General features: G+C 41.9%; 1 protein-coding gene across 1 annotated transcript in view; it reads right to left on the bottom strand.

Moving 5' to 3' along the window:
• Window positions 1-20,035, bottom strand: part of PKDCC (protein kinase domain containing, cytoplasmic) — a 46,539-nt gene extending 26,504 nt beyond the window's left edge. The window contains exons 1-2 of the mRNA XM_007430043.4: window positions 19,105-20,035; window positions 2,325-2,447 (exon numbers count right to left, since the gene is read on the bottom strand). Of these exons, the coding sequence (XP_007430105.2) occupies window positions 2,325-2,447; window positions 19,105-19,839 (858 nt within the window). The 5' untranslated portion in view covers window positions 19,840-20,035. The remainder of the gene's footprint in view (window positions 1-2,324; window positions 2,448-19,104) is intronic.
• Window positions 20,036-26,955: the final 6,920 nt, after the last annotated feature.

The following is a 26,955-nucleotide window of genomic DNA, read 5'->3' as shown; positions in this document are numbered from 1 at the left end:
CGCCTGCCTCACCTCTGGGGAGAGAGCATTCCATAGGTCAGGGGCCATGGCAGAGAAGGCTCTCTTTCTGGACCCCGCCAGTCGACATTCTTTGATTGACGGTGTCCACAGCATACCCTCTCTGCCTGACCGGGTGGAATAGGTGGATATAATGGGGGTGAGACGGTCCCTCAGGTAACCCGGTCCCATGCCATGTATGGCTTTAAAGGTGATAACCAACACCTTGAATTGGACCTGGAAGCAAACTGGGACCCAGTGCAGCTCATGCAGCAAAGGTGTAACATGTGCCATCTTTGGGACACCTAAAATTGACTGTGTGGCTGCATTTTGAACCAGCTGAAGCTTCTGGATACTTTTCAAGGGTAGCCCCATGTAGAGAGCATTCTAATAGTCTATACAGGAGATGACTAGGGCACGAGTGACTGACTGGAGGGACTTCCAATCCAGAAAAGGGCGTAACTGATGCACAACCCGTAGTTGAGCAAAGGCCCTCCTGGCCATGACTGCCACTCGCTCTTCAAGCAGGAGTCGTGAGTCCAGGAGGACCCCCAGATTACGCACCAGGTCTATCTGGGGTAGCGTGACCCCATCCAGAACCAAAGATGGTAAACTTCTAGATACAGAGGAGCCCCCAACCCACAGCCACTCCGTCTTACCAGGGTTCAGCTCAGGCCTGTTGTTCCCCATCCAGACCCCCACAGCCTCCAGGCATTGCAAAAGGGTAGTCACAGCATCACTCAGATCACCTAGGATGGAGATGTATAACTGGGTATCATCTGCATATTGATGATACCTCATCCCATGGTGGCGGATAATCTCTCCCAGTGGTTTCATGTAGATGTTAAAAAGGAGCGGGGAAAGTACTGAACCCTGCAGCACCCCACAAAGCAGAGAACGTGGGCTGGACCTCTCGCTCCCTATCAACACCAGTTGGGACCGGCCTTGGAGGAAGGAGGTGAACCAGCACAAAACTGTGCCACCCACCCCCATTTCCCCAAGCCAACCCAAAAGGATACCATGGTCGATGGCATTGAAAGCCGCTAAGAGGTCAAGAAGAACAAGGATGGATGTGCTACTCCCATCCCGCTCCTGCCAGAGATCATCCAAAAGTGTGACCAATGCTGTTTCAGTCCCAAATCCGGGCCTGAAACCCGACTGAAAAGGGTCCAGATAATCCATTTCATCCAGGATCCTCTGGAGCTGCAAGGCCACCAGCTTCTCAACCACCTTCCCTAAAAAGGGAAGGTGGGAGACTGGACAAAAATTGTCCAGTACGGTGGGATCCAGTGATGGTTTCTTGAGGAGGGGGTGTACCAGTGCCTCTTCAAAGGCTGCTGGAAACACTCCCTCTCTCAAGGATGAATTCTCCATCGCCTGGACCCACCCACATGTCACCTCCCAAGCTGCCTTAACCAGCCAGGAGGGGTATGTATCTAATTGACAGGTGGTGGCATTTACAGCCCGGAAGACCCTGTCCACTTCCTCAAGCCCAACAGGATCAAACTTTTCCCAGATAACAGGCCAAGTACATACCCCAGGCATCTCCACAGGCCATGCCACATGCTTGGCATCCAACTGGGAACGTATCTGAGCAATTTTATCTGCCAGATGCCCAGAAAACTCCTCTGCACGGCCCTGTAGGTGGGTCACTAGGCCCACCTTTTCCCCAAATGTAAATTGATATTTACATTTCCCTGAGTGATCCCCTCTTCATGCTTTTTTATGTCAGTCTCCCCTAATAGTTTTATGGAATTCAACTCCAGAATTCCCAACCAAAATGAACTTTGTTGGAGCTCCAGTTCCGATACAGCTGAAAAGTGCCAGGTAGAGGAAGACTGCTCCTTACAGGTAGTTCTCTGTTAACAACTGTAATTGGGACAGGCAACTCCATCACTAAACAACATGGTCGTAAAGTGAAAAATCATGCAATCACGCCAACTTGCAACGGCAGTTACAGCAGTCCCAGTTGTAGCCGTTAAGTGAATAGTGTGTGGTTTTTAAGTGCAATGTCACATGATCGCAACTTGTGACTTCCTGCTGGCTTCCCTGTTAACTGCTTTTGAAGGTCACAAATGGTGATAACGTGACTTCAGGACACTGCACTTGTAATAAATGCATGCCAGTTGCCAAGCGCCTGAATTGTGATCATGTGACTTCTGGGACATTGTGACAGCTGCAACTATGAGGACCGGTTGTAAGTCTCCTTGTTCAGCGCCATCATAACTTTGAATAGTTGCTGAATGAGTGGTCACTAAGCAAGGACTACCTGTACTCATTCTGTGCATGATAAAACTGTACCATTAAAACTTTGTAATTATACTTACATGGAATCTGTCCTCCCAGGAAGTCTGCAAAAGCTGTATCATCTCTAGTGGCGAACCTAGTTCTGTGATGGCAGTCAATGTGTCTGAGATGTCATTGCTGTCTTGGTAACAGTATCCATGAAGCTACAAAGGCAGACATGGAAATTTGGCTTATAAACACATTTCTGTATGGAGTTCTTCCTCATCACATCATCATCTGACCTCATGCAATAATGCATTTGCAAAACTTACACAAAAATCTCACTGTGTAGAGAAAACGGGCACATTAAGATTAGAAGGAGGGCTAGTCTAGAAAATAAAATGCTTCCATGCAAGCGATGTTGACCAAGATGGGTAAGAAGGACATAAGAAGTAAAGATTCCCTTGAGTTGAACTCAACTCCAGCTAACTATATGGACATGTCCATGTATTCTTGGCAGCACCACAGAAGTGGTTTGCCTGTGCCTTCTTGCAGATTTCCCCACACACAGATACACACAATTTTACAGTCAAGCCCGCAGCTCTTCCATATCTAGTAACAATTTATAGGTTACATTCAAGCCTGCATTTGTTTACACCTCTTTACATTCTGTACTGTATGCACCAAGGTCGGATTCACTATTACTATTTTTAAAAACCCTGCATATTGAAATGCAAAGACTCATTTCACTTCACTTATAATTTGCCCCTTTATTCAAGCACAGTAATAAGATCACTAAGCCTGCCCAGCACCTCATTCCTGACTAATGCAGCACACCCAGCATGAAAATACCTTTAAAAATTATCTAGAAATTGCAGTTGATATAAACCAGTGTTTCTCAACCTTGGCAACTTAAGATGTGTGGACTTCATCTTAAAGTTGCCAAGGCAAACTATGGCAAGTGTATTAACTTTTAAAACCATAATAGTTTGGTCTTGACTATTTGAGGGACTTCCCCATCTGTTAGGAACCTGCCCCTCTCTAAAAGATAAGCAGCTCTCTGAAAATGACCTCACTACCTCTTGCTGCCAGGCTGCAGAATGCAACTGCTCAAGAGCTAATTTGGCTCCTTTCTTCTCTGTTTAGAAAAATCTGTAAAGATGAATCTCTTTTGCCAGGCTTTTCATGGTTAATTGCTTTTAGTCTCGATTTTAATTTAGCTTTGTTTAGTTTTTGTGTTCTGTCCTTTCATTTTGTAAGCTGCCCTGAGTATAAACTGAATTTTTGCAAAAAGTAGAACTACCAGATCCACAGAATTCCTGTGTAGGAGTTCCATCAGGCTGGAAATTGTAAATAAAGGAATACAGCAACTACATTTACAAAAATTACTATTAAAAAATTAATCTGCAAATACAGGGCCCTTGTTTCAATTAAGGCCCTACAGTGGGAATATACGTTTCTCTTCTGTATTGTGTTTTCATCACGACCACCCTATCTCCGTGACTACTTTTTGTACCAAAGAGAATCAGAATCCTTTCCCCACACGAATAACAGGCACAAAATTTGGGGATACTGCAGATCTAAAACAAAGTCAGGGATAAAGCATTCATTCCTCTATCCCCAAATCAGTCCTATACCCACACTGTACATTTCTAAGATAACAAATGCTAATTTTGTAAAAGGTATTCCATCTAGTTTCATTCAAAGAAAGCTTCCCAAATCCAAAATTGGAGTGGAGACTCATGGTACAGAGGAACTAAGGCACCCAGGGCTTCCCTTGCCCATTCCCTCCCCAGATGTGTTTTCCGTTATGTCCCTATTTCTATAGGTCCTGTTACATATCAACAGTTCTGAACTGTTGCACAAGTTAGGAAGAGGATGAGCAGCAGGTCTGAGCAGAAGAAACTGGGAAAGACAATATGGCTGTCTTATTTCCCACTGCCTGAGAAAATACTGAGGTCCACAAAATATTCACTAGCTTCAGTGTTAGAACTCTGTTATTTTTATATATTTTTATATTCTATTATCTAATGTTTTTCAAAATAAGAAGATTAAAAACGTATTTCAAGAAGCATGTATTTTTCAAGAAAAAATGTATCTCAAGAATTTGTATGAAATCATTGCTCCTGTCCTGATATAAATGCCTTTGCACCTCGACACTCCTACTTTTCAACAATAAGACATTGGACACATGGGAATGTACTAAAAGTCCTCAATGGACATTTCGGCACCAAACATGCACTTTCAGAAGTTCTATACGCTTTAATTTCTGGAACAGAGAAGTGAGAAATGTGAAGGAGTTATTCAGATGAGGAGCAGAAATGAGATTGAAGTTGATGGGGATGGCAAGTAATTGGGGAGTATGAGAAGTGAAAATTCTGTTGAGGATTGTGTTGCCATCTGCCTATAATGACTGCTATTGCAGAGAAAACCAAGGCAAAGAAGACATGAATGCAAGGCTGCAAGAATTTCCAAGGTGTTACAGCAGCGAATGCTATGATTTTAACAGGAATCTGAAAGATATGCAGTACAGGGCAAAATCCAACATCAGACTTGTTCCTTAAGATATAGAAGTTATGGCACAGCCATGCACATCCTTTAAGTAGCAACCAAAGCCACATTCCAAAAAGTGGACATGACCAGAAGAAATCAACATTTGAATTTAAACTCCAACTGAGATTATATGGATTCAATGCTATTCATAGGATTGCTCTCCATGAATTGAATAATATTCCTCCTTTATAATATTAAAAAGATATAATTCAGCTACCATTTTTAGAAGAGCTCTGGGCAACTTTCCACCGACTGGATTAACTCTCAGCCTAGGACAAATGAGAAACTCTCATACTGCTATATTCCTAAGACTTCTCCACTCATTAAACTTTGAACATATTTGGGCTTCAGTTGCTACTTATCAGGAAGATGTGAATATTCCATTCTGAAAGAAAATGCAGCATAAGTACATCTCTTAAATCATATCACATTGGATTTGATGCCATCCTGAACCCTAGCCAAGAACTGCTGAGGCAATGGTGCTATGTCCAACCTTAATTGCTTTAGGAAAAGTCTACACATAGGGCATGACCTAATTTTAACAAAGATCAGATATCAAATAGTTGATCTGTTAAGGAAGAAACAGAAAGATTGGAAAGAGAAAGTAAGGGGAATTATAATATATCAATAGTGTAAGTTGATAGTGATTATGTACAACTCCAATTATATTGATCACCTCACTATTCAGGTGTGTATAATTTAGTATAGAAGCTATATGAGCAAACAAAGAATAAAGGAGGAGATCACCAGCTAAAAAATACATTATAAATCATCTCTATTATGTGCACTCTGTAGAATGAAAGTAGTGTCCAGAAGAACCGAGCCTAGATGATGTATGCAAATAAATAAAATTATTTATCACACATTGCACTTTACACTGGTTAGTTTCCCCCAAAGAATTCTGGTAATGTTTAGTGTAGAATTCTGAGTTAGGTCTTCTTAGCTCTCCTCACCAAACTATACCTTCCTATGTTCCCAAGTGAAAGGAGGAATGACTACTAAATCAATTTAAGTCTGCTTTTTAGATAGACGTGCTCTTTACATCTTAAGCCTTTCCCCACATAAAACTGTCTTCCATTGTAAAAGTCAGTAGCTTTGAAACAGTACTGAAATTAGTAGCAATTGATTCCATAACAGGTCTTTCTGGGGGGTATTCCTAAGGAAATAGATGAGGTTGGAAATCATCAGCTCCTATTAAAGAAGCAGCAACTGAGAACAGAGTCTTTAGGAGTGATTTAAATGACACATATATTGGAATAGACAAATTAGCCTGGATTATTTCTCAGGAAGGACAGTAGAAAATGAGCAAAGATGGCAGAGCCAAAATCATAGTGTACCTTTTATCTTATATAAAAAGAATCCCCTCCTTATCACACCTTGCACAAGTCAACTCCCTCTGGGCACTCCATAGTTTCTAGCATCGAGAGGGCTACGGCCACTTCAGAGAAGACACACATAGGTCAGCTAATAATGACATGGATAGTTACGGCTCGTTTACAGTTGTATCAGCTCTGGCTTCTAGCAGCAGCAGAGTTCTTGCTAACAGATCTTTTCTTCACTCTTAAAAGCTCAGGATAACATCTGGGCCTTTGGGAAACGTTCTTGCAATAAAGAAGCACTTTATGTAATTTATCTTTCTTCACCAAGCCGCATCTGTCTGCTGTTTTGGCGGACTCCTGTCTCCCCACCCCCACCCCCAATCCCATGGGCTGCACAAGAAAAGGAACATATGGCCACCTCCAATGAATCACCAGAAGATGGCACTGCTTTGACCTCTCTAACTTCCATCAAGGACCCCTTTGGATCTATGTATCCTCTTAAATAATTCGTATGCAACAAGGCAACTCAACTGTTAACCAAAAAGCTACCAGGAGTCAACATAAAACAACAAAAATGAATGCATACATTGTTTAGTGGGGATATAACCACTTATTTTAAAATACTTAATAGTGTGAGTCTATATTTTATCATCTTTATTTTCCTCCAAGGATCTCCAAGTAGAGCACATAGTAACTTACTTCCATTCAATACGCACTACTACAAACCTAAGATGGAAAATCAAGTTGAGAGGGAATGATTTACCACATGACTACTCAGTAAAATTCATGGATAAGCATGGATTTGAAGTGAGATTAGTAATAATTAATTTGTAATTAATAATATTCTTCCCATGACATTTCTGTCTTTAAGTGCTTTAGATAGAACCAGTGTCTTTATACCAGTTGCAGGATAAAAAAGATAGAAGCATTAAACACTCCCCAGAAGCAAGTTACTCCTCAGTGCATTTGATATCAAGAGAGTTTTGGGAGCAACTCTGATTCCATACTTTCAAGAAAATTAAATGATCTCATTGTGCAATTCAGTTTCAATACTCAATCTGGAGTTGTACAGTTATTCACAGCTGCACACTGAAAATTAAGCTAACCTCTCATGGACTAACTGTTCTAGGCAGAGGAAAGGAAAGGGAGCAAATGTGCACAAGTTTTTGGTTTGACACAAGGTAAGTATGGATAAGTAGGATGGAAGCTTCTAAGAAGATTCAGGCTACCAGGACACAGCACTTCAAACATTTCACTTTTCCAAATGCATTCTTGTAAGCTGTTGTCACAATGATTCAGCTGAAGGATAATTAGAAAACTACACTATTATGAGCATCTTTGTATGTGCCAATCATACTTAGCAAGATCCAGTTATTGTTCAGTCATTTTAGCACTTCTGATTTCACTTGTACAATTTAGTCTCTCCCACAGATACCAAGGGGGCTGACTGCAATTGTAGTATTTAACAAGACTTCTCTATACGTCTGTATAGAATTGATGTGGCTAGACTGGGCCCATTCTCTGTGAGGATTGATTGATTAGACCACTGTTTCTCAACCTTGGCCACTTGAAGAGGTGTGGACTTCAACTCCCAGAATTCCCAGCCAGCCATTAGACATATAATCTTTATATTTTCTCTCTTTGTGGGGGGGCTTTTCTACTGATCATACTGAAAAGAGTTACAACACAAAGCTCTGTGGTAATAAAAAGCACTTAAGAGTAGAAATTATCACAATTTAGAAACATTGCTTATAGGGTTGCCCGAAATCCCATTTTATCAACACGCAAGGAAGATCAATCCAATGAATTATTTACTAATAGGAAAAAACGGCCAAAAAGATTTCCATATGGAGAAGTTTTCATGAGATGAATACGGCTGTAATAGAAGTAAAACTGTTTCTTAGTGATTCTTTCCTTCTGGTTGGCTCCCAAAACATGAGAAGAATCATTTAAGACGTTGTTTATAACCGGCTGAGCATTTGTGCCAACACACAAGGCTTATAATTATATCTGATTACAGTAAATCAAACATCACCATTATCTCTTTACAATTGCATCCATTGTTTGAAATTAACAGTTCAGCTACTGCAGTTCCGAAGGAAAGGATTTCTCTACCTTCTTCTCCAGACTGCAATGTATGGGGGCAGAGGGTGCACTGAAGCTAATCGATAACCATGCTTATTTATCTTCAGACAAAAATGCAAAGTCTGGAATCTCTCTCTCTCTTCCTCCTTCCTCCTTCCACCACCACCAACCCACTTCCTCAAAAGAAAGTAACCACCTTGCAGGGCAGCCGGAGAAAGACGCTGTCAGCCACTGGGCTTGATACAGAGCAATTGCACAGCAATTAGCAGAAGGGCTTAATCTTCAGATGAAATAAATCAGTGAATCTGATGCCTCCCTTTTGCAAATGCCCCTCATTATTAAATCGACTTTAATGAGCCACTGTTCTCTGCACCTCCTCCTCCACTTCCCGTCATTCCAGACAAAGCAATATTACACCTGCCTATCAAAATGTCCCCCACAAAAATGCCCACTTGCTAAGAGAATAGGGAAGAGATGGAACAGACAAACACAGTTATTGTGCTATATTTTGTGTGGGTGCACGGGTGGGTGCCTTCAAGTCAGTGCTGACTCCTGACGGCTGCCTGGACAAGTCCCTGCAGTTCTCTTGGCAAGATTTTCAGAAATGGCTTGCCAGTGCCTTCTTCCTGGACTAAGAGAGAGTGGTAGGCACAAAGTCACCCACTTGGATTCAGGCCTAAGGCAAGATTAAAACTCATGGACTCCCGGTTTCTAACTTGCGCCTTAACCACTACACCAAACTGGCCCTCTTGTGTTATATAGGCAGTCTTATCCAAACATTAGTAGTAACACACATCATAATAAAAGAAAGGCAGCTAGGGCTTTGCTGTTGTTGTTGTTAAATAGAAGGTTGTAATTTCTCAGCAACTGAACTCTTCCGACATCTTTTGGGAAGTATTTCTTTTCTTTTGATATGCCCAGTGATTGATTTGCCACATCCAAGATGAATGGGTCAATATATAATACACACAAATAAAGTTGGTAAGATCTTTAAGAGTGCTCCTTTTTCATTCTCTCTGTCTACGTATTAACTCCATTCTCACCTACTTCAATAAATCTAAGCTACTCAATCAGTTACGTGTGGGATTCATCTATTGCATTTGATTATAAAGCAGCAATTGTTCTGATGGATTTAGATATTCATTCTAATTTTTCCTTGACAAAATAGTATTATAAAAACTCAGAAAAAGCATACTTTATTATTTGAATATAACCTTTGGAACAACAGCCGACAGCCATAACATTTAGCTGCCGGGCTGCATTCCATACTTAAAATAAATTATTTAGTACATTTTTTTGCTATATTTTTATTTTTGCCTGCCTCTCCTGTGGTGCCAATTCCATTTCTAATGGGCACCTAACACACCCTTTCTACTTAATGCTCTTTTGAGAGAGGGCTTTTTTTTTTTCAACCACAGGCATGATTAGATTATTATCTGGATTTTAAAAATCAAAAGTACATCACCTTGATTAATCATACCCCACTTTACAATTGATCAAAAGCATTTCATCAACATGTACTACATGCAGAATGTTTTGAAAGAATGCATTTAAAAATGCAAATCTAAGCCGACTGTGACAACTGGCAGGATAAGAACTGGGAAGGGCTGAAACAGTAGAAGAATACGGCTGTTATCTTACAGACACACTTCAGCCTGTCATCTGGAAGAGATTTACAAGGAAAATGTCCCTTACAGGGTCACATGTATGTCTAAGGGAAGACCCCCTTCCACTCAAAATAAGACTTGTGACCACGCTCAATTTGAAAAGGCCCAGGAAGGCATAACATCTAAGGGTGGCCAGCAGCAAGGAACAGTCTCTATGTTAGATGGAGTGCTTAGAATAAAATAATATTTTATTATTTTAGAAGCAGTATCTGTCTCTTGAAACAAAGCATTCTTCCTAGGGTTGCACTACTCAGGTCTTTCATGCATGCAAAGTAAGAGCTGAAATGATGAGAAGGCTCCAGATGCTCAAGTGATCCCTTGTAAAAAATACACTAGTTAAGAGACTCTTGTTCAACAAAATAGCTTTGTACTTTTGGGTACAGCAACATTCCCTAAAATGCTGCCCTTCTGCAAAACTTTTAGATACTGGATTGGGGAAGGTTGCACTCTTGCTATAATTTCATGGTAGCGTACAAACATGCTACATACTTCCAGAGCTCTCTAGCCTACATTTCCTTGGTCATATAAATATGCGGAAGGAAATACTAAGCAATATTCAAGGTTTAAATGAAGAGCATAGCTTCATTTTAGAGCTGGAAAGAGTAATAATCTTGGCCGAGGGATGCTGTTCTCAATATCAGATTGACAAGAATAATGTGTAGTGCTAGTTCTAAGCAGGTCCTCTCCATATTTGATTGATTATTTTGATTTCTACAGCCACCCCACACATACACAAATCATGTACAACTATGACTACCCACTCATATATGAATTATAATTACCACCACTCCCAGCCAACCATGGTGAGAAAAGGTAATTAGATTGCAGTCAGCATAACTGGATGGTACCCAATTGGAGAAAATTTGTATAGTAAACTTCTAATTAATGAATCTATTAATATATGGATGAAGCCCCATAGGGCAAGCTATATGATGTAGACTTAGTCTAAACCAACATCATCCTAATGCTGGGGTGAAGAAGTGTGACTTGAAATTATTCTTTATTTTTATTACACATTTACTGAAAACATAAAAAAAAAATCAAGGTGACTTACGGAATAAGTTAATATATGAAACAATATTTTTCCTCCTACTGGAAACTCTTCAAGAGACTACTAAGAAGCAAAAAATCATTAAAAACCTGTGATAAGGGAAGAACACCTTCAGCCAGGCAACTTTAAATGCCTGGAGGCTATGAGGATCTGGATGAGGAAGAACTGGCTATAACTCAGGTCTAACAAGATGGAGTGGTTCTGGGTTTTTGGGTCCCCCAGATCTGAAAAGTTACCATTTTTAACTCTTGATGGGGTAGCACTCCCCTGAACAGCACTTGGGCACAATTTGGGGGTCCTGCTAAACTTTGGGCCCCTGCTCAAGGAGCAGGTCACAGCTGTGGCCAGGGGAACCTTTGCATAAGTTCATCTTGAGTGCCAGTTCCAGCCAGTCCTGGATTGTGAGGCCCTGTTCATGGTCACTTATGCCCTAGTCTCTTCCCATCTGTACTACTGCAACAGACTCTACATGGGGCAGCCCTTGAAGACTACCTGGTCCAGAATATCATGACACATGCAGCTCTGGGCACCTTGCAATTTGCTCATGTTACACCACTGCTGTGCAAGCTGCACTGGCTCCCAGTTTCTTTCCAGATGTAATTCAAGATACTGCGTATCACCTTTAAAGCTCTGTATGGCATGGGGGGCAAGGTTATCTGTGGGACACCTCTCCTTGTAGATATCTACACAACCCTATAGATTAGATAGGGTGGACTTGCTCCAGGTGCCCTTCCTTAAATGTTGCCATCTGGTATGGCCTAGGAAACGAGCCTTTTCTGTATCTGCACCTCCCTTGTGCAATAGCCCCCCCCCCCCCAAGGTGCACAGGGCTCCTACCCTCCTTGCCTTCCAGAAGACACTTAAAACCTGGCTTTTCCCCCAGACACTGGGTCACAAGGGGAGGGAAGCCCGGCATTTGTAATTTTGTGATGAGTCTGTTTCAGCACTTGGCGGTATGAGAGAGTATTTAATGTTGTTGCTGTTGTTATTTGTTTATCTGTTTTTAGCCACCCAGAGTTATTTCATATAATGTGGGTGGCCATATGAATCAAATAAATAAATGTGTGGCAGAAGTTCTATGTGGGGATCATAAGAAATTCCACTAAATTCAATTATGCCAAACCAGGTAGAGACAAAATGAGATCATCAGCTTGGTTGAAATCCTTTCTGTGGGTTGTCTGCCACAACATCTCTGCATGGAAAGCTATTTGCCTACAAACAATTTGCCACATCAAACCAGCCTTCCATCTGCTTACATTTCAATCACCCAACACTGCAGAAAATTATATTCAAAAGCAGAAGATTCATTCTTATTTATCCCCCTTTTTCTACAGCAGAGCTGTCACCCTAAACATAATTCCTCAGAAGCAAGCTTAGTTATGTGCAAGAGAACATGCCCTCTAGCAACTGTGTTTAAGAATACAACTTTAGTCTGCAATCCTAAGCACATTTATGAAAGATTAATATAACTTTTTTTTGTAGTAAACTTAACTAAGGTGGCAGTATATATTGGTAGAAATCCCATTTATATCTCTGTCCCAAACTGTTTATCTGTACTTGTCAGAAAAGTGAAACATTTAGCAGTCCTGATGCAATTAAATGTTTCTCACATACAACTATTTTTCTCTACCATTTTCCCCAAGAGACAACTGCTAAAACTTGACAATTTCCTTATCTATGTCTAAGCCAGAAACACTCAAGTACCAGCTTCTAAATAAAGGAACCTGGGTTTTTTCAGTGTTTCAGAGCATTTGTCTTAATTCTTCCCATTGAAGGAGAAACCTCACCAAAAAAATCAAAATAGCTTTCCCAAACATCCTGTCATGCACTGAGGAATGACTTGAAGGCACCTGTGGAAGATCACACTCCTTTGCTTACCTTTCCCCAACCCAGCAACCTTCAAATATGTTGCACTACAACTCCCATCATTTTCAATTACCTGTGTGCTGGATAGGAATTATAGGAATTTCCTTCAGCTAGAAGAGCATCAATTTGGGAAAGGCTAATCTAGATTAAATAAGTAAATACCATTTGCTCAATCTGTGCTGTCACCCCAATCCATAATTAAACCTCATACTTTGTCTCAAGCCATCTACCAGATCTAATTTTATACCCAGATTGTCCATACTAATTAAAGATAGTAACATTCTCCAACATTGTCAAGAATTTCAAGTGCTGTATACATATGATCTCAGAAATCCTTGCAGCTATCCTACAACATAAATCCATGATATGACTGTCGGTGTAATTGAGAAACTCATTATCTTGTTGACTCCAAAAAGTCACTTACTGAGTCTGCTAAATGCAGACAATGGGTGAAGGATTTACATGCTTGGGATTACAAGAGGCTGGACAAGTTTCTTAATTTTTTTCTGATTAAGCATCAGTTCCTTTCTGTAGAACACCAGCATACCAATGTGGCTTTCCTCACATGCAAAGAGAGTAGACCAAGTGTAAATCATATTTTCAGCCTGCATGAAGCTTTAAACATTTCTTGCAGTAATGAACTGTTACCTTTCCTAAGTAGGAGGTGGTTGTTCTGACCTGCAGCAAATAAAGATGCACATCAAAATGGTGGATGGATCTCAACTTCTGTGGGCAAGCTGACTTATTGGAGGAGAGCCATGAGTACTTGAGATGTTCAGGGTTCCAACTACGATCTTGAGCAAAGTCCACAAACCATTTGCATGAAACAGACAGAATGCGCATGAAACAGGCCTTCCAACATTCTGCACAGCCAGGGCATTTAAAAATTCCTGAACAGCTTGGGAACCCAATAACCATTTCAGACCACTCCACAATTCTTTCCCACTGCATCTTGTATCCAAGATTATTTTCTGTTCATTGCATTTTGTCTACCATAGCCAATGGTCAAGTAAACATGAGTGTGTAGGAAAACCCAAAATGTTGGCATGACTCTTGGCTTTTAATGTTAATCAGTTGGCTCTGCGGTCTTGAATCAGAAGTACTGATCCATTTGATAATACTGTAGCAAGCCATATTTTGGATGGGCCCCCCTCACTGTTCAAGTGCCCAGAGCCCTAGCCGAAGCTTCCAAGTTGCTTTCAGCAGCTGCCCCGATAAACTCTGTTGCAGTAATCAAGCCTGGGAATTCCAAAAGCATGAATCAGTGTTGCAAGAAATGGGAAGAGCCTGCTAATGAATCAAAGATGGGGAAAGAATGTCAGATTGTCACTTATTAAATACACATTATACTTTTTACTGTACAGGAAGAGATGCAGCTTGGATTTTTAGAGCTCATTCAGAGCTTATCCTACTCAAAAGAGTCTAATTTTGCACTAAACTGTCCTCCATATATTCCACAAGTCTGATTTCTGATGGAGGGTTACACACCACTCCAGAATAAGGCACTATTTGTGAATAAATAGGCTAATTCACTAATGCTTTGGAGGCCCTTGGCAACCCGTCACTCACTGTAGATGGATGTGCTGCTGAACTGGAGAGAAGAGCGGGAGAATGGGTGGTCTCCAGTGTATTCCAGCACTCAAGGAAGCGGCAACAGGAAAATAAGCTTCTGTTCTTGAAAGCTCTCTACACTTTCTCTGGACACTAAGAGCTTTGCTTTAGGAAATTCACCTAAACAGGCTGGGTTTATTTAGAAAGTCTGTTCCCCCCTGTCAAAATTAAATCAGAAACCAGAAGAGTCTGAGGTGGGGGTGTCAAAGGATGGAGTTTCAAGCATTCCCAGAAATTTACTGTATATAAAGAGATCACTCAAGTGACACATATTGCTAGTCCCTGGAAGTAGAAGCTCATATTGCCATTACTACCTTCAAGATATAAAGGAAGGAAACAAAGTTCAGAGTTTAGAAGAAAACCAAATTTCTCACCATGACATTGGGGTTTCATATACTGTATGCAATTTGTTACCAGAAGATGTGGCTATGTTCATAGGCTTAGATGTTTGGAAGTAGGGAGAAAATTTTAAGTAAAGTAGGATAAATCTATCTGGGGGTGCTAAGTCACATTTATAAACAGTATTTGTTTCCCAACCTTCATAAGAAATTTTCTCAGGGAAGTTTTATAGAAAATAAAATACCCATTTAAAAACAAATACATAAACAGAAAACCACAGACAAATATTAGAATAGTGAAAAATCAATTTTATAGGAAATGAAATGAATGAAAAGGCCTTGGCAAAAGATTAGAGACACAGGCAATTTTTTATTCTGTAATCACTATTGAGAAGACTGGGTCTTACTTGGTTCTTCAGCTCATCTAAAATGGCAGGGATACCCAGAGGAGGACCTTGTGAAATTACTTATGGTGCCATGAACCCTAACAGAACTTCTTAGTCAGGAAAGCCTCCTCTTACTGCAGAGGAAGTCGTGTGGAGCACAGTTGGCTATCTGTTGCTGTCTTTGTGTCCTTCTAGGGATTTCTGAGAATCACCTGGCTGGCCATTGTTAAAACCTGATGTGGGTCTAGAGGGATGTTTAGAATGATCCTTTCTTACATTCTATAAAAATCCCTGAGCAATATACAGGTAGTCCCCGGGTTAAAAACGCCCAGTTTAAGGACGACCCATAGTTAAGAATGGAGCTTACTGTAGCAAGATTCGAGTGAAATACACAATGATTCGAGTGAAATACACAATGGTTCGAGTTAATTACACAATACTACTTATACAGCATTATACAATAATACTGTTCTGGCTTACATACAAATTCAGCTTAAGAACAGACCTTGGGAAAAGAACTCGTTCTTAAACTGGGGACTACCTGTAACATCCTGTTTAAAGCTGAAATAGCAATAGCAACAGAATGTTCAGCAACATTCTAAAATAATATTACTGTATTTTTTTCTGGGGAAAGAACAGATTCCATAGTCTAGAAGCTTCAGTGAGGCTCTTTTGCTTGGAACTTTCAATTCATTTCCATTTGATTTCAAAATTAAAAGCTCTGGTACAAACTTAAATCTATATAGGAGCCTAGAATTTTTGAAGGACTACAGCTTCCTCTTTTGGAGCAGGATGAAACCAGAGCTAAGAATCTGGAATAAAAGTGGAGTTCATGACAACTTCAAAGAAAACTGTAACCCCACTTCAGACAATGAAGTAGATTGACTTCAGATTCATAAAACTGAAAGCCACAGTGTTGCCTTACCCCAACATCCTCTCAAAAATCTATTTCAAAGATGTCAGAAAAACAAGAATTCTAAGTGTCGCACAGCAAGCATAATTAGCTAGATCTCTCAGCTTCAGTTTTCTTCAAATTCTTTAACAAGCATTTACTCCTCACTTGCATTTTACAGATACACATTACTACTTCCTCCAGAATTTGTAGAATTAAGTCAAATGGGAGCAAGGACATTTTTTTTTTCGTTTTCCATCTGCCTTTCCTCTTGTGCATTGGATATCCCAGTCAAGGAACCCTTGCTTTGCTTGGTTTCCTCACAAGCACAATCAAAAGTTCATAGGCAAATATGGTTCTGATTATTTAAATGAAATATTCCCATAAATGCAGGGGGGGCACATAATCCACAAAGTTATAATTGAAAAGGCAGGAGAGGTAGGCGTTGAAAGGAGGTAACTAGATGACTGTCAAGTCACTCAGAAAAGAAAAAAGGGGGGGAAACAGGATTGGAAAGACAAGCTGCAAGAAATACTAAAAAGTATGACATCTCATCACATCTTTTCTTAATTTCATGGGCCAAAGGCAGAACAAAAGATATTTTTTTCCAAAAAGAACCCCACACCTTTTTCTCCAAAGAGCAGTTCTCCAGGAAGTACCCAGATGCAGAGATTATCTGAACAGCATCATCAAATTATTTTCTCCAACTGGAAGAAGCACATAAACTCAGTTCTCAGAGGAGCCCTAAAGAGATGGTTACCACTTGGGATGAAGTAGGATGGGGTGCAGGGGAGAGAAGGAGAGGGAAAAGAGGCATCAAATCCTCCTCTAGGCTAGGCATACTTAGTTGGAAGAAAGACCTATTGAACCTAATGGAACTTATGTCCTTGTGGGCAGAACTGGCTAATTTCTCTTCTTAGATACTCTTTTTCTGGAACTTTGGACTTAATTAGAAAAGAATTCTGATGGCCTAGATAGAACTGAATGAACTGTTGGTTAAAAATGAGGATTTGGAACCAAACCCCCTATTCATATTTATTTAGAAGTAAATTCAAAGTGGATTACTCCCAGGCATAGGAATAACAGTGGCAAAGAAGAAAGTGGGAAGAGGAAATGAAAAAAAGGGGAGGTCCCTCCCCCCCCCCCCCCGCCCAGTGTATGACATTCTGGATAGTGCCAAAGGCAGGAGACCTTGCAAATCAATTTGAATCTGAAAGACCATCCTTGTTTTAAAAACATAACAGAGCTCAGTCTGAAGGAGGTGGAGAAGGAAGCTGAGGCTGTCAAGCCCCATTGATTGCCTTGTCTGTACTTTTGACAAGAGCAATTTGCCCCCAACAACAAATATGCACCTAAAGTAAAAAATTGCTAACAGAAACTTCTGTCTCCTGTTGTTCTGCTTGCTGTTTATGAAGAATGAGGAGAGTCGCTGCTGCCCAGCCATCTCCCCTTCCCACTCTGTCTCGCCTTTTTATCTGTCCTTTCTGGGTAGGATGGTTTCCAAACCTGGTAAAACTCAAAGCACTCAAATTTCAGCTAATTTCATACATTGGTCCTCAAGCAGTTATGAAATTGCCCAATGAAGTCCTCCTCATAGATATGGTGCAAATTCAGCAAAGAAACCAGAGTTAAATGGCCCCTGTTTTGCCTTTGAAGAAATGGAGTAATGACTTTAACTCAAGCTTTTTATTTTTAGCAATTCTGATTTTGTAGTATAGGAAGGCCAGGTTCTAGTCCAGAACCCAGGGTTTCAGATTTTCCTCTGCCTTATTAAATCCTTTCAGAAAAGATACAATAAAGTTGTGAAGCATCACATTTTCATCTCCCTTTTAAGATTCATGCTGATTTGGCTGAATATTAAATTCCAAGAGTTGCTGAAAGCAGATTAACTCCCAGCTTTGCCTACCTCCACTGATTTAGCATGTAGACAGAAACAAAGAGCTGGATGAGGATTTAGCATTTCATTTTGCTATAAAACTTACACATTTACATAATTGCAGCACTTCCCTGTCTGAACTCACAGAATGGCCTGCCAGATTTACTTTGGTCCAAATTCTACAGACCCCTAATTCATGTACAACTAACCCCCCCCCAAAAAAAAGTCATTTCCAAACTCTTTGAATTGGTGAAAGTAATACCTTTTGTCCAATTACTCAAACTATGTGTTTTATCCAGCTTTCTCACCATTGGATCAATATTCCCAGTTTAGGGGAAACATTTCACACCCTGTCCCCAAACACGCTGACTGTTACACCACCACTCTACACATGCCTAAAAAATAAAGATTCCCTCAAGCAGAGTTCAACTCTTGATGACTATATGGCCACGTTCATGCAATTTTCTCACCTGCTCAGAAAAAAATTCAGCAAGATTTACTTGCTATAGATGTGCATAAAATTTCCAGCTTCATTTATAGTTATGTCATTAGGCATTACAATTGGAAACTTAAATGGAAACAAATTCCATGGGAGTCTTATACATGCTTTAAAGTTCTAGGGGTTGAGAATCGTCGACCCCGTCCCTAAGATGATGAGACCGGCTCTATTCATTCTTCTGCAAACTCTTCAGGAACTCTTTCGCTGGCATCTGACCTCTGACAGGAGCATCGGTAGCCAAAACAGCCCTCCTAAGTTCTAAATCTTGTTCCGGATTTAGCCTTGATTTCAACTGTTTGAAACACGATCCTACGTTACCTTCGAAGCTAGTTCAACTCAGTTTACAGCAACTTACTTCCAAATAGATTGCAACATCTCACCCCCCACCAACGAAAAGTCGCACGTGGTCAGCCGTAAACTCTTAACACAGGGAAATGAACGCCCTCTTTCCACTTCCTCGAGCCCATCAGATGCAAGCGAACCGAATTGAACTACGTTTGTGATCACGGCAAATAATCATTCGGGCTCCTGTTAACAAAACAGCCCTCATCCCCCCCCCCGCCTCCAATTCTTCCGAATGTTTACAAAGTATTTTGTCTGTGCACAAACTAGGATCCCGCTTAACGAAAACGCAATCAAGTTTGAGTTTGAATCCTAAATCCCATATTTCACCGCCTGGGCCGCGCAGCCTCCACAGGTCTGAAGTTCCTAAAATCAGGGACTCCCTACAGTACTTACCTGGAGGATGTTGGGGTGCTGCAAGCGCTGCAAAAGGACCATCTCCTTGATAATCTTATAGGAGGCCAGCCTGTAACAGTCTTCCAGAGACCCATAGAGCTTGACGCAGTTGTCGATGTCGTGCCCCCCAAAATCGACGGATTTCAGGGCCACCGCCAGGCTCCGGTTGAGCACCACTTTGTAGACCGCTTTGGTGTAGCCAGAGCCCAGGTAATGCACCTCTGTCACGTTGCTAATGTCCCGGCATCCCAACCGAAGCGGGCCCAGAGAGAGTTCTAGTTGGGATCCGGGGGCCCAGGGCGCCCCAGAGGCGACGACACCGGCCGAATTGGGCTGGAGCACCCGTGGGCTGCGCTCCGTGGACGAAGAGGGGAGCCTCGGCGGCGCGAGATCCATGAGCCGCCTCTCCAGCGGTCTCACCGCCGGCCGGGACTTGGCAGCGGCTCCCGCCACTCCCGCTTCCCCGTGCTGCCTCTGTTGGTACCGCAGCACCTCTTCGTAGCGCTCTCGGATCTGCCGAGCTAGATCCCAGCGCCGGTGACGGCCGCTGCTTCTCCTTTCCGCCTCCCAGGACACGTCCAGAGGAGAGCCCGCCAGCGAGTGCGCGATGCCCGCATTTTGCTGCTGTTGTTGCTGAAGGGGATCAAAGGCCGGGATGAATAAGACGTTGAGCAAAGTGCCCAGCAAGAAGGACAGGCAGAAGCCAGCTGCCACAGCCAGCTTTTGGCGCTTCATTGCCCGGCAGCCTCCACAGCGAACCCTTCCCGCCGGGCTCCCTGTCTTCGCGCTCAGCTTCGCCGCGACCTCACTTGCAGCATTCCAGATGACCAAAAGACAGACGGACAGATGGGGGTGGAAAACCCCGACCAAACCCTGTCTTCACTCAGCCCTGCTGCCTCGCCACTCCTCGGCGAGGCGAGCTGCTGCCCACATGACACTTGTCTCCAGCCTTGCCTTTATAAACCCGCCCTAAAAGTCTTATTATTAGGTACCCCGCAATCAGGAGGCAAAGGAGAGTTTTACATACCAAAAAAAAAAAAAAATCCAAGTGTGCTACATTCATTGTGACGCCAACTGATTGACGGGTCGGCCTCGCCAGTGGAACAGGGAGAACAGCAGAGAGGATAGCTGGGAAATGAAGTCTTCTTGTCGCAGGTGGCGGCCAGAACACAACGGGACTGAGAACTACAACTCCCAGAAACAGCCCTTGTGCTCCGGCTCGAGAGGCGGCAGGAGCTTGATAACGGTGTCGCCTCCCAAAGACAGTGTGAATGGAACGGGACGGTAGGAAAAGTATCCCTCTTGCGTGCTCAAAGTAGTGTCACGTATTGAGAAGGCAGAACGTGGAAATGAAGCCTTTGGTTGGGCAAAACGATAAGGAACACTCAAGGGCATCATTCTCTGAGGTCCGAGGAGGACCTGACGTTTGCCCTCTACGTGTTCCAGTCACGTTGTCTCTAAACTGATTCCGAGGAGAGGTGTGGGAAAGACCGTTGCATTTTGCGAGAAAGCGAGAGGGAAGGCGAAATTAAGTGGCACCTTCCAACCTCCGGATTATCGTTTCACGATCTTCTAAAGGTCATATATTGATCTGAGCGTTTATTTTTATTTATGTATTGATTTTTGCCGTAGCGAGTTTTCCTAAGTATTTATCGACATGCATCTCGTTCACACAACCTTAACAGTTCCATTTTGACAGTCTTTGTAGCATTAGCCAGAGGCGGAAACGTTTGGCGCCCACGTTTAAATACTCGGTTTTTAATAGCCGACCTTTCAAAAATCTGTACCAAAACCGAATAGGGTAGAAAATAGCAGAGGCAATCGTTTGATTTCTTTTATTTATGAACCGCTTTCCTGTTAAAAAAACAAGACGGCGTATATTTATTTAACTCGTACCGCCGATCATGAACCATATGCACATGCGCTGGTACATGTGAAATATGTCGCATAGTTGAGCCTTTTTTTCCCCTTAAGGCCAAACGACTTAACTCCCCTCCCATGAAAGCGATTTTTTCCTTATGTCCTTCGAAACGCATAGCGAAGGGTTGTCAATCAATCAATTACTTCAGTCCCTCTACTAGGCTTGCAAGCTGATCGATTTGCCCGGGAAGATCAGCTGCGAGTGTAATCTTGGAGACTAGGAATTTTAGTAAAATGAGAGCATCCCCAAGCGCCCACCGGTAAACACGGGTAGGGGAGGCTCCTCTATGGTTGTGTTCACATCACACGCTTAACCAGATCATCATAGGCCAAGCAACTGTATTTGCATAATTTATTAAATGTATTTAGTTTTAACTTTAGTTTGAGCAGGGAAGGGGGAATCCTAGACCATTTGGTTAATCAATGGTTTGATATATTGTGAAAACTCAGGAAGAAAACCTGTTGTTCTTCTGTATCTGGTTTTATGCTTGTTCGCCGCCCAGAGTTGATGGGGGGCGGGGTAAATTTGCATAATAAATGAATGGGTTCAGTCGTGAAAAAGGTCAACGCGCTGTGTGAATACAAAAAATAAGTGCCATTACCAGCCATTCATCTATTAAGGCATAATAGAGGTAACTTCGTTCTGGGATCGTTTGGTTGGGACGGAAGACATAGCATCCGAATTAGTAATATCACTATATAAACAGTAATAATAGATCAGGTTAGTCCCACACTGTGGGAATCATACAATTTTTGTTCAACTCTAAAGCACGATTTGATCATCTCTCTTCAAAATAAGCCTTTCAGGCCGTTCCGTTTCGTTTGACTTAAAGGGGCCCTAAATTTCTTTCCTGAAGTCTTAACGTTATGGTTTTAGACTCTATGCAAGAATCTACATCTAAGAACGAACTGATATTTTAAAGCCACACAATGAAGCTCATTTCCCTCCTCTTCGTCCTCCCTCCCTTCTTCAAATAACTGCAGAAAATCACGGGAGCTGGAAAGTAAACTTTCTAAGGACAAGATATGTAAATCAATGGGCTTCACTATTTCGCCATCAGAGCATAACCGAGGGGGGCGGGGCGGGGTAAAAATCAGATTTAAAATGCACATGCAACACCATTGAAAGGAGCTGATTAATCACAGCAGTTCGCTGATTAGCCGGCCAAAGGTGCTTAAAACACGCACGTACACATATTGCTCAAGGTGGATCGCGAAGTTTGTGGGGCAGAGAGAAATAAAGCTTTATTTAAGCGCCTTTATCTCCAGGGAAGGTTCTGTGAGAAATTTACAGCTCAGTTTTCCACGTGTAATCTGCAGTCGCCCGAGGCTAAAGGGTTTTAACTCCCATGAAAGCGGGAAGAAGAGGTATAGGAGGGGTATGTCGAAATTCAATGGATGGCGTGGTAAATTTAACGGATCGAAGAAGGCCTCCAGGAATCTTTGTGCTGGCTTGCCCCAACCCGAGGCACTGTAGGTGTGCGGGTCTACAGCGCTCATTTTTCCTGGTCTGGCTGGGGATCATGAGCCTTGTAGTGCCGCATATTTCAAGGGCATCTTTCGGCTGGGCAGAGCAATTACGCTAACAGGCTAAGAATTGGAAGCGGATCCACAAACAATGGGGGAAAGTTTTCTGCGGTCTTTAAAAGGTAAAGAGGGAGACAAAGAAAATTTAGGGGAGCTTCTCTGCCTCTCCGTTCCCTGCCCCTCCCCCGGTCCACAGGCCCGAGTGCGACGCGGATTTAAAAAATCAATAGAAGTCCGCTTCTCCCCTGATCAGACGCGGCAAAGCGGCAGCTTGCCCCCACCCCTCATTAAAGTCCTCAGCCGGGAGCTCTGTGTTGTGGCTACCGCGGGAGGAATGAAAGGTCCCCGCCGAGACCTGTGGGGGTTAGGGCTGGGCGCCCCTCCTGCATCTCCCGGGCTCGGCGTGAGGTCGCCGCAGCTCTGCTGGATATTGGGCAAGCCCAAGTGCTAATGGTGTGCTTATCTCCCCGGGCCGACGCTGTTAGCAACTAATTAACAAATGAAATTAGTCCCAGAAAGGACACAAAGGGCGAACGCGTAATGAGAGAGCGAGCGAGCGCATACGCCAGTCGAAATTGCCTTGGATTGAGAAGTTTTAGAAAGGGCTGGAGAGCGCCATTCAGGTCGCCAGCACAAAGCAAGCGGGGCGATGTAATTAATGCACTGTTTGGATTGTCGGCCTGAGGAAGGGGGGGGGGGGGGGCGGGCAGGCGCAGAATCGGTGCCCGCCTAATAACCTTGATAAAGGTGGCTCTGGACACGGCGAGTTCCCTTCCCAGATCCCTTTCTCGCGGGTACTAATTGTAAAGGCACAAGCTGTCACAAACACCCATAGTGTGGAACTGTTCCTTCTGCAAAGGAAATCAAGGCTAGTGCCTGAGAAAAAGAACACAACCAACTATTTTATTCCGTTATTATATTTTTAGCCCAATCTACTTTAATGTGTCCATGATGCTACTACCCCCAATGTATATTTGCCACAGCCCTGTGACTAAATTTGGCAGTCCATGGCTATCATAGGGCTGTGGGAGACATAATCTAACATCCCTGGGCAGCATCGGGCTGAGGAAGACTGCTTTGTTATTTAAAAAATAATAATAATTTACAAGACATTACAGTAACTTAAAAGACTGTTGACAGTTGCCCCTCTCTCCCATTTTGAACAACTGATGTTCATTAACCTCAGCAGAAAGTGTAAGTGGGGTTTTTTTCTTAATCTCTACTTCTCTTGAGTGGCTGTTGTTGGTTATAATACTATTCCCCTCTTACCTCAAAGGCTGGTTCTCCCATCATACAAAACCATACTGTGGTCTGCTGCTTTTGGTTCAGCTTTTTGTGTAGATCCAACAATTGTTTGAAATCCATGGCTTCTCAACCTCAGCAACTTTAAGATGTGTGGACTCCCAGCATGCTAGCTGGGGAATTCTGGGAGTTGGTCCACATACCTTAAAGTTACTGAGGTTGAGACACACTGCCTTAAGTGAACCCAGTCAAATAATTTTCTTCTCTTTGCCACGGTCTCTTCCAAACAGCATGTTAAGTTCAGCTGAGAGACAGTGGGTGGATTCAAACATCACACTAAAATCTAAGATGATTTGTTGGATTTTTGCTTAGCATAGCATGTGAACCCAGACCTTGTGGTTTGTCAGCCATGATCTTATTCATTTATTTATTAAACTGCACATTACCAAAATTGTAATGAACAGTAGATTGCATTCTGCCTGCAAAAAGTTATTTGCAGATAACAAACTTACTCTTCAGAATTGTGTGCCATTAGAAGCTAACATATGATACACCTTAATACCATTAATCTACCTGTGTGGGAAGGAGGGGAGATTTTAGCATCTTCAGTGAAATTCCCCAGCCTAACCTCACACTCTCTGCAGCCTTCTGAAGAAGTGCCTACACTTGCTTCTATAGGTGATGATGATCATGATGGTAATAATGGAATAAGAAGGTACCCTAAACCAGCCAAGATATTTTCTCTTTAACAAGTCATAAAGGTCTACACTGAAAAAACTAGGCAGTAGAAATAGCTACACAAATGGGTAAGCCAAAATTTGAATTGGAAAAGAGATGATTCTCAAGAGCAACCAAGAAAGATTGTTGAAAGATTCCTCGCATAAATTAACAAATGTTAATAAACTCACAAGACAGAGAGTGTGTTTAAATGAGTGAATGATCTAAGATAGAAGGATTCAAAACATTTAACCTACTTCTACAATTGCATATCTGGGATTTCAGTTTGCACTACCTGTGTTAATGGTGAGGTACAAGTGGAAACAATAATACAGAATTAAAACTAGTCTGCATATCTACTTCTTTATATACATTATAATGTGATTCTTAACAGGAGCCCTGTTCAGGCAGTACATTTTCTTGTAAAAATTCAATACACAATGAGTGATAGTAGTCCATCCCCTCTATAAGTGATACTGTGATGTCAGTGAAGAGCTGTCCCTTGGTTGTTCATGGATACAGTGCAATTATCTGTAGTAAGAATCTTAGTTTTACATGTGAATTATCTACTCCCTGTCTCAGACAACTGTGGATTGTAGATGGCCAGCTCTTGATTGACAACACAGTGCAATTTAGAGAGGGGAGGAGCCAGTCACTTTGCCTTACAAGTTGAGTTCTCCATACAAGGATAGTGCCTGAGTAGAGCTAATGTCTAGAATCAACTTCTTCTTATTTCTGTTTTCTTGCTTTCAAATATATGAGAGACTAATTGGATACTAAAAGAACAACTTTTCTAAATAGAATATAATACACATTGTATTATATATAATAATATAATACATATTGTATTATATATATAATGTTATTTTACATTTATTTCTCAGCTTGCTTCTTAAGCATACAGAGTGATTGCACATAATTATCCCCCTCTGTTTTTTCTTACATCAATTCTGCAGGGTAAAGAGACATAATGATTGATCAGAAGTCATGGCTGAAACTTGGAGATTTGAGCCTGGGTCTCTCCAGTTGTAGTCCAACCATTCTACCCCAAAACTATATATTTAATCAATCCACATCGAAAGATGTAATGATCCATAGACTCAGAAAACTCATCTCATTTCTGATAGGATCCATATTTAACCCAAAACTCCAAAGTTACAGTGGAATTCTAGTCACATGCTGAACATTCCAAAAGATAATCTGAATCTGAACTTCCATCAAAAATATGTTCCTAATTTAAATGCAATATTCTTTTAACTGGATGGCATGTCAACCATGAACCACTAATTAAAAGGGGGTGGGAATCTGATAATAACTTGCAGAGAGAGTCTGAAAAGGAAAAGGCAGACCAGTCCAAGACCCTTGGGATTTTCTCTCCCTCAATCTTTTATTATTTTAATACATTCAAATCTCTAAAAAGTGATGAGTGGTGATGGTGAATCATTCAGATTATAAACTCAGTATGCTACATATTAATTGGGCAAACTAAGATCTTTGATTGTCTAAACCTTGGAGGGGTGCAGGTCTCCTCCTGATCCAGGTTTACAGTGTTTCTTTCCTACTATGTATTAATTGACCTTCACCCTAAAAGTCACATTTAGATATTCATGATAAAACTGTCTTTTAACAAATAAGAGAGAAGCAACTATCACCACCTTTTAAAGAGATTTTAATGTGGGAAATCATGTGTACTGCTGACTCCCGGGACATAATGATAGGAGTAGAGCCAACAGACAATCAGTTAGCAATAAACAAAAAAACTCTTAATTGACTTACTATGGACTTTACAAGCTATGATACTGAGGTTTTGATGAGTACAGCTTTCACAGTTCATGGTGTTTACATGCTGCGCTGATTGTCTCTACATTGCAGATCTCAGGAAGGCACATGTGTTGTGGGAAGGGGAAGCACAGAATGAGATTCAAACAGGATGGACGTAGGGATATCCAGGCCAATCAGTTAAGCTCCACCTACTGGTTCCTGCTACTGGAAGCAAAGCCAATGCATCCAAAGGCCCATCTGGAGGCTGAGTCATGGCACCTGGACTTCTTTTCTTTTGGTTTGATACATTTCGCTGCTTGTCCAAGCAGCTTCTTCAGTCTAAAAAGTTGGTTGGGGGGCCCCATAAAAGCCTTCTAGGGTGGCTCTCACTGAAAGGCTTTTATGGGGTCCCCCCCAACCAACTTTCTAGACTGAAGAAGCTGCTTGGACAAGCAGTGAAATGTATCAAACCAAAAGAAAAGAAGTCCAGTTGCCATGACTCAGCCTCCAGATAATTCCACCTGGATGACTGAGAATCTTCATCAACATCCAAAGGCCCATATGTGATCTTAGTGTGTGGAGAAGATTTCTTTTTTCTTTTTTCTTTTTTCTTTTTTTTTCTTTTTTCTTTTTTCTTCCCTTCCCTTCCCTTCCCTTCCCTTCCCTTCCCTTCCCTTCCCTTCC

This window comes from Python bivittatus, unplaced genomic scaffold, assembly GCF_059951505.1.
Source record: "Python bivittatus isolate LINGU-HERP-01145 unplaced genomic scaffold, Pbiv_v1 ctg000020_np1212, whole genome shotgun sequence".
Lineage (NCBI taxonomy): Eukaryota > Metazoa > Chordata > Lepidosauria > Squamata > Pythonidae > Python > Python bivittatus.
The sequence above is the reverse complement of the archived record's forward strand: the minus strand, read 5'-3'. Positions and strand labels throughout refer to the sequence as shown.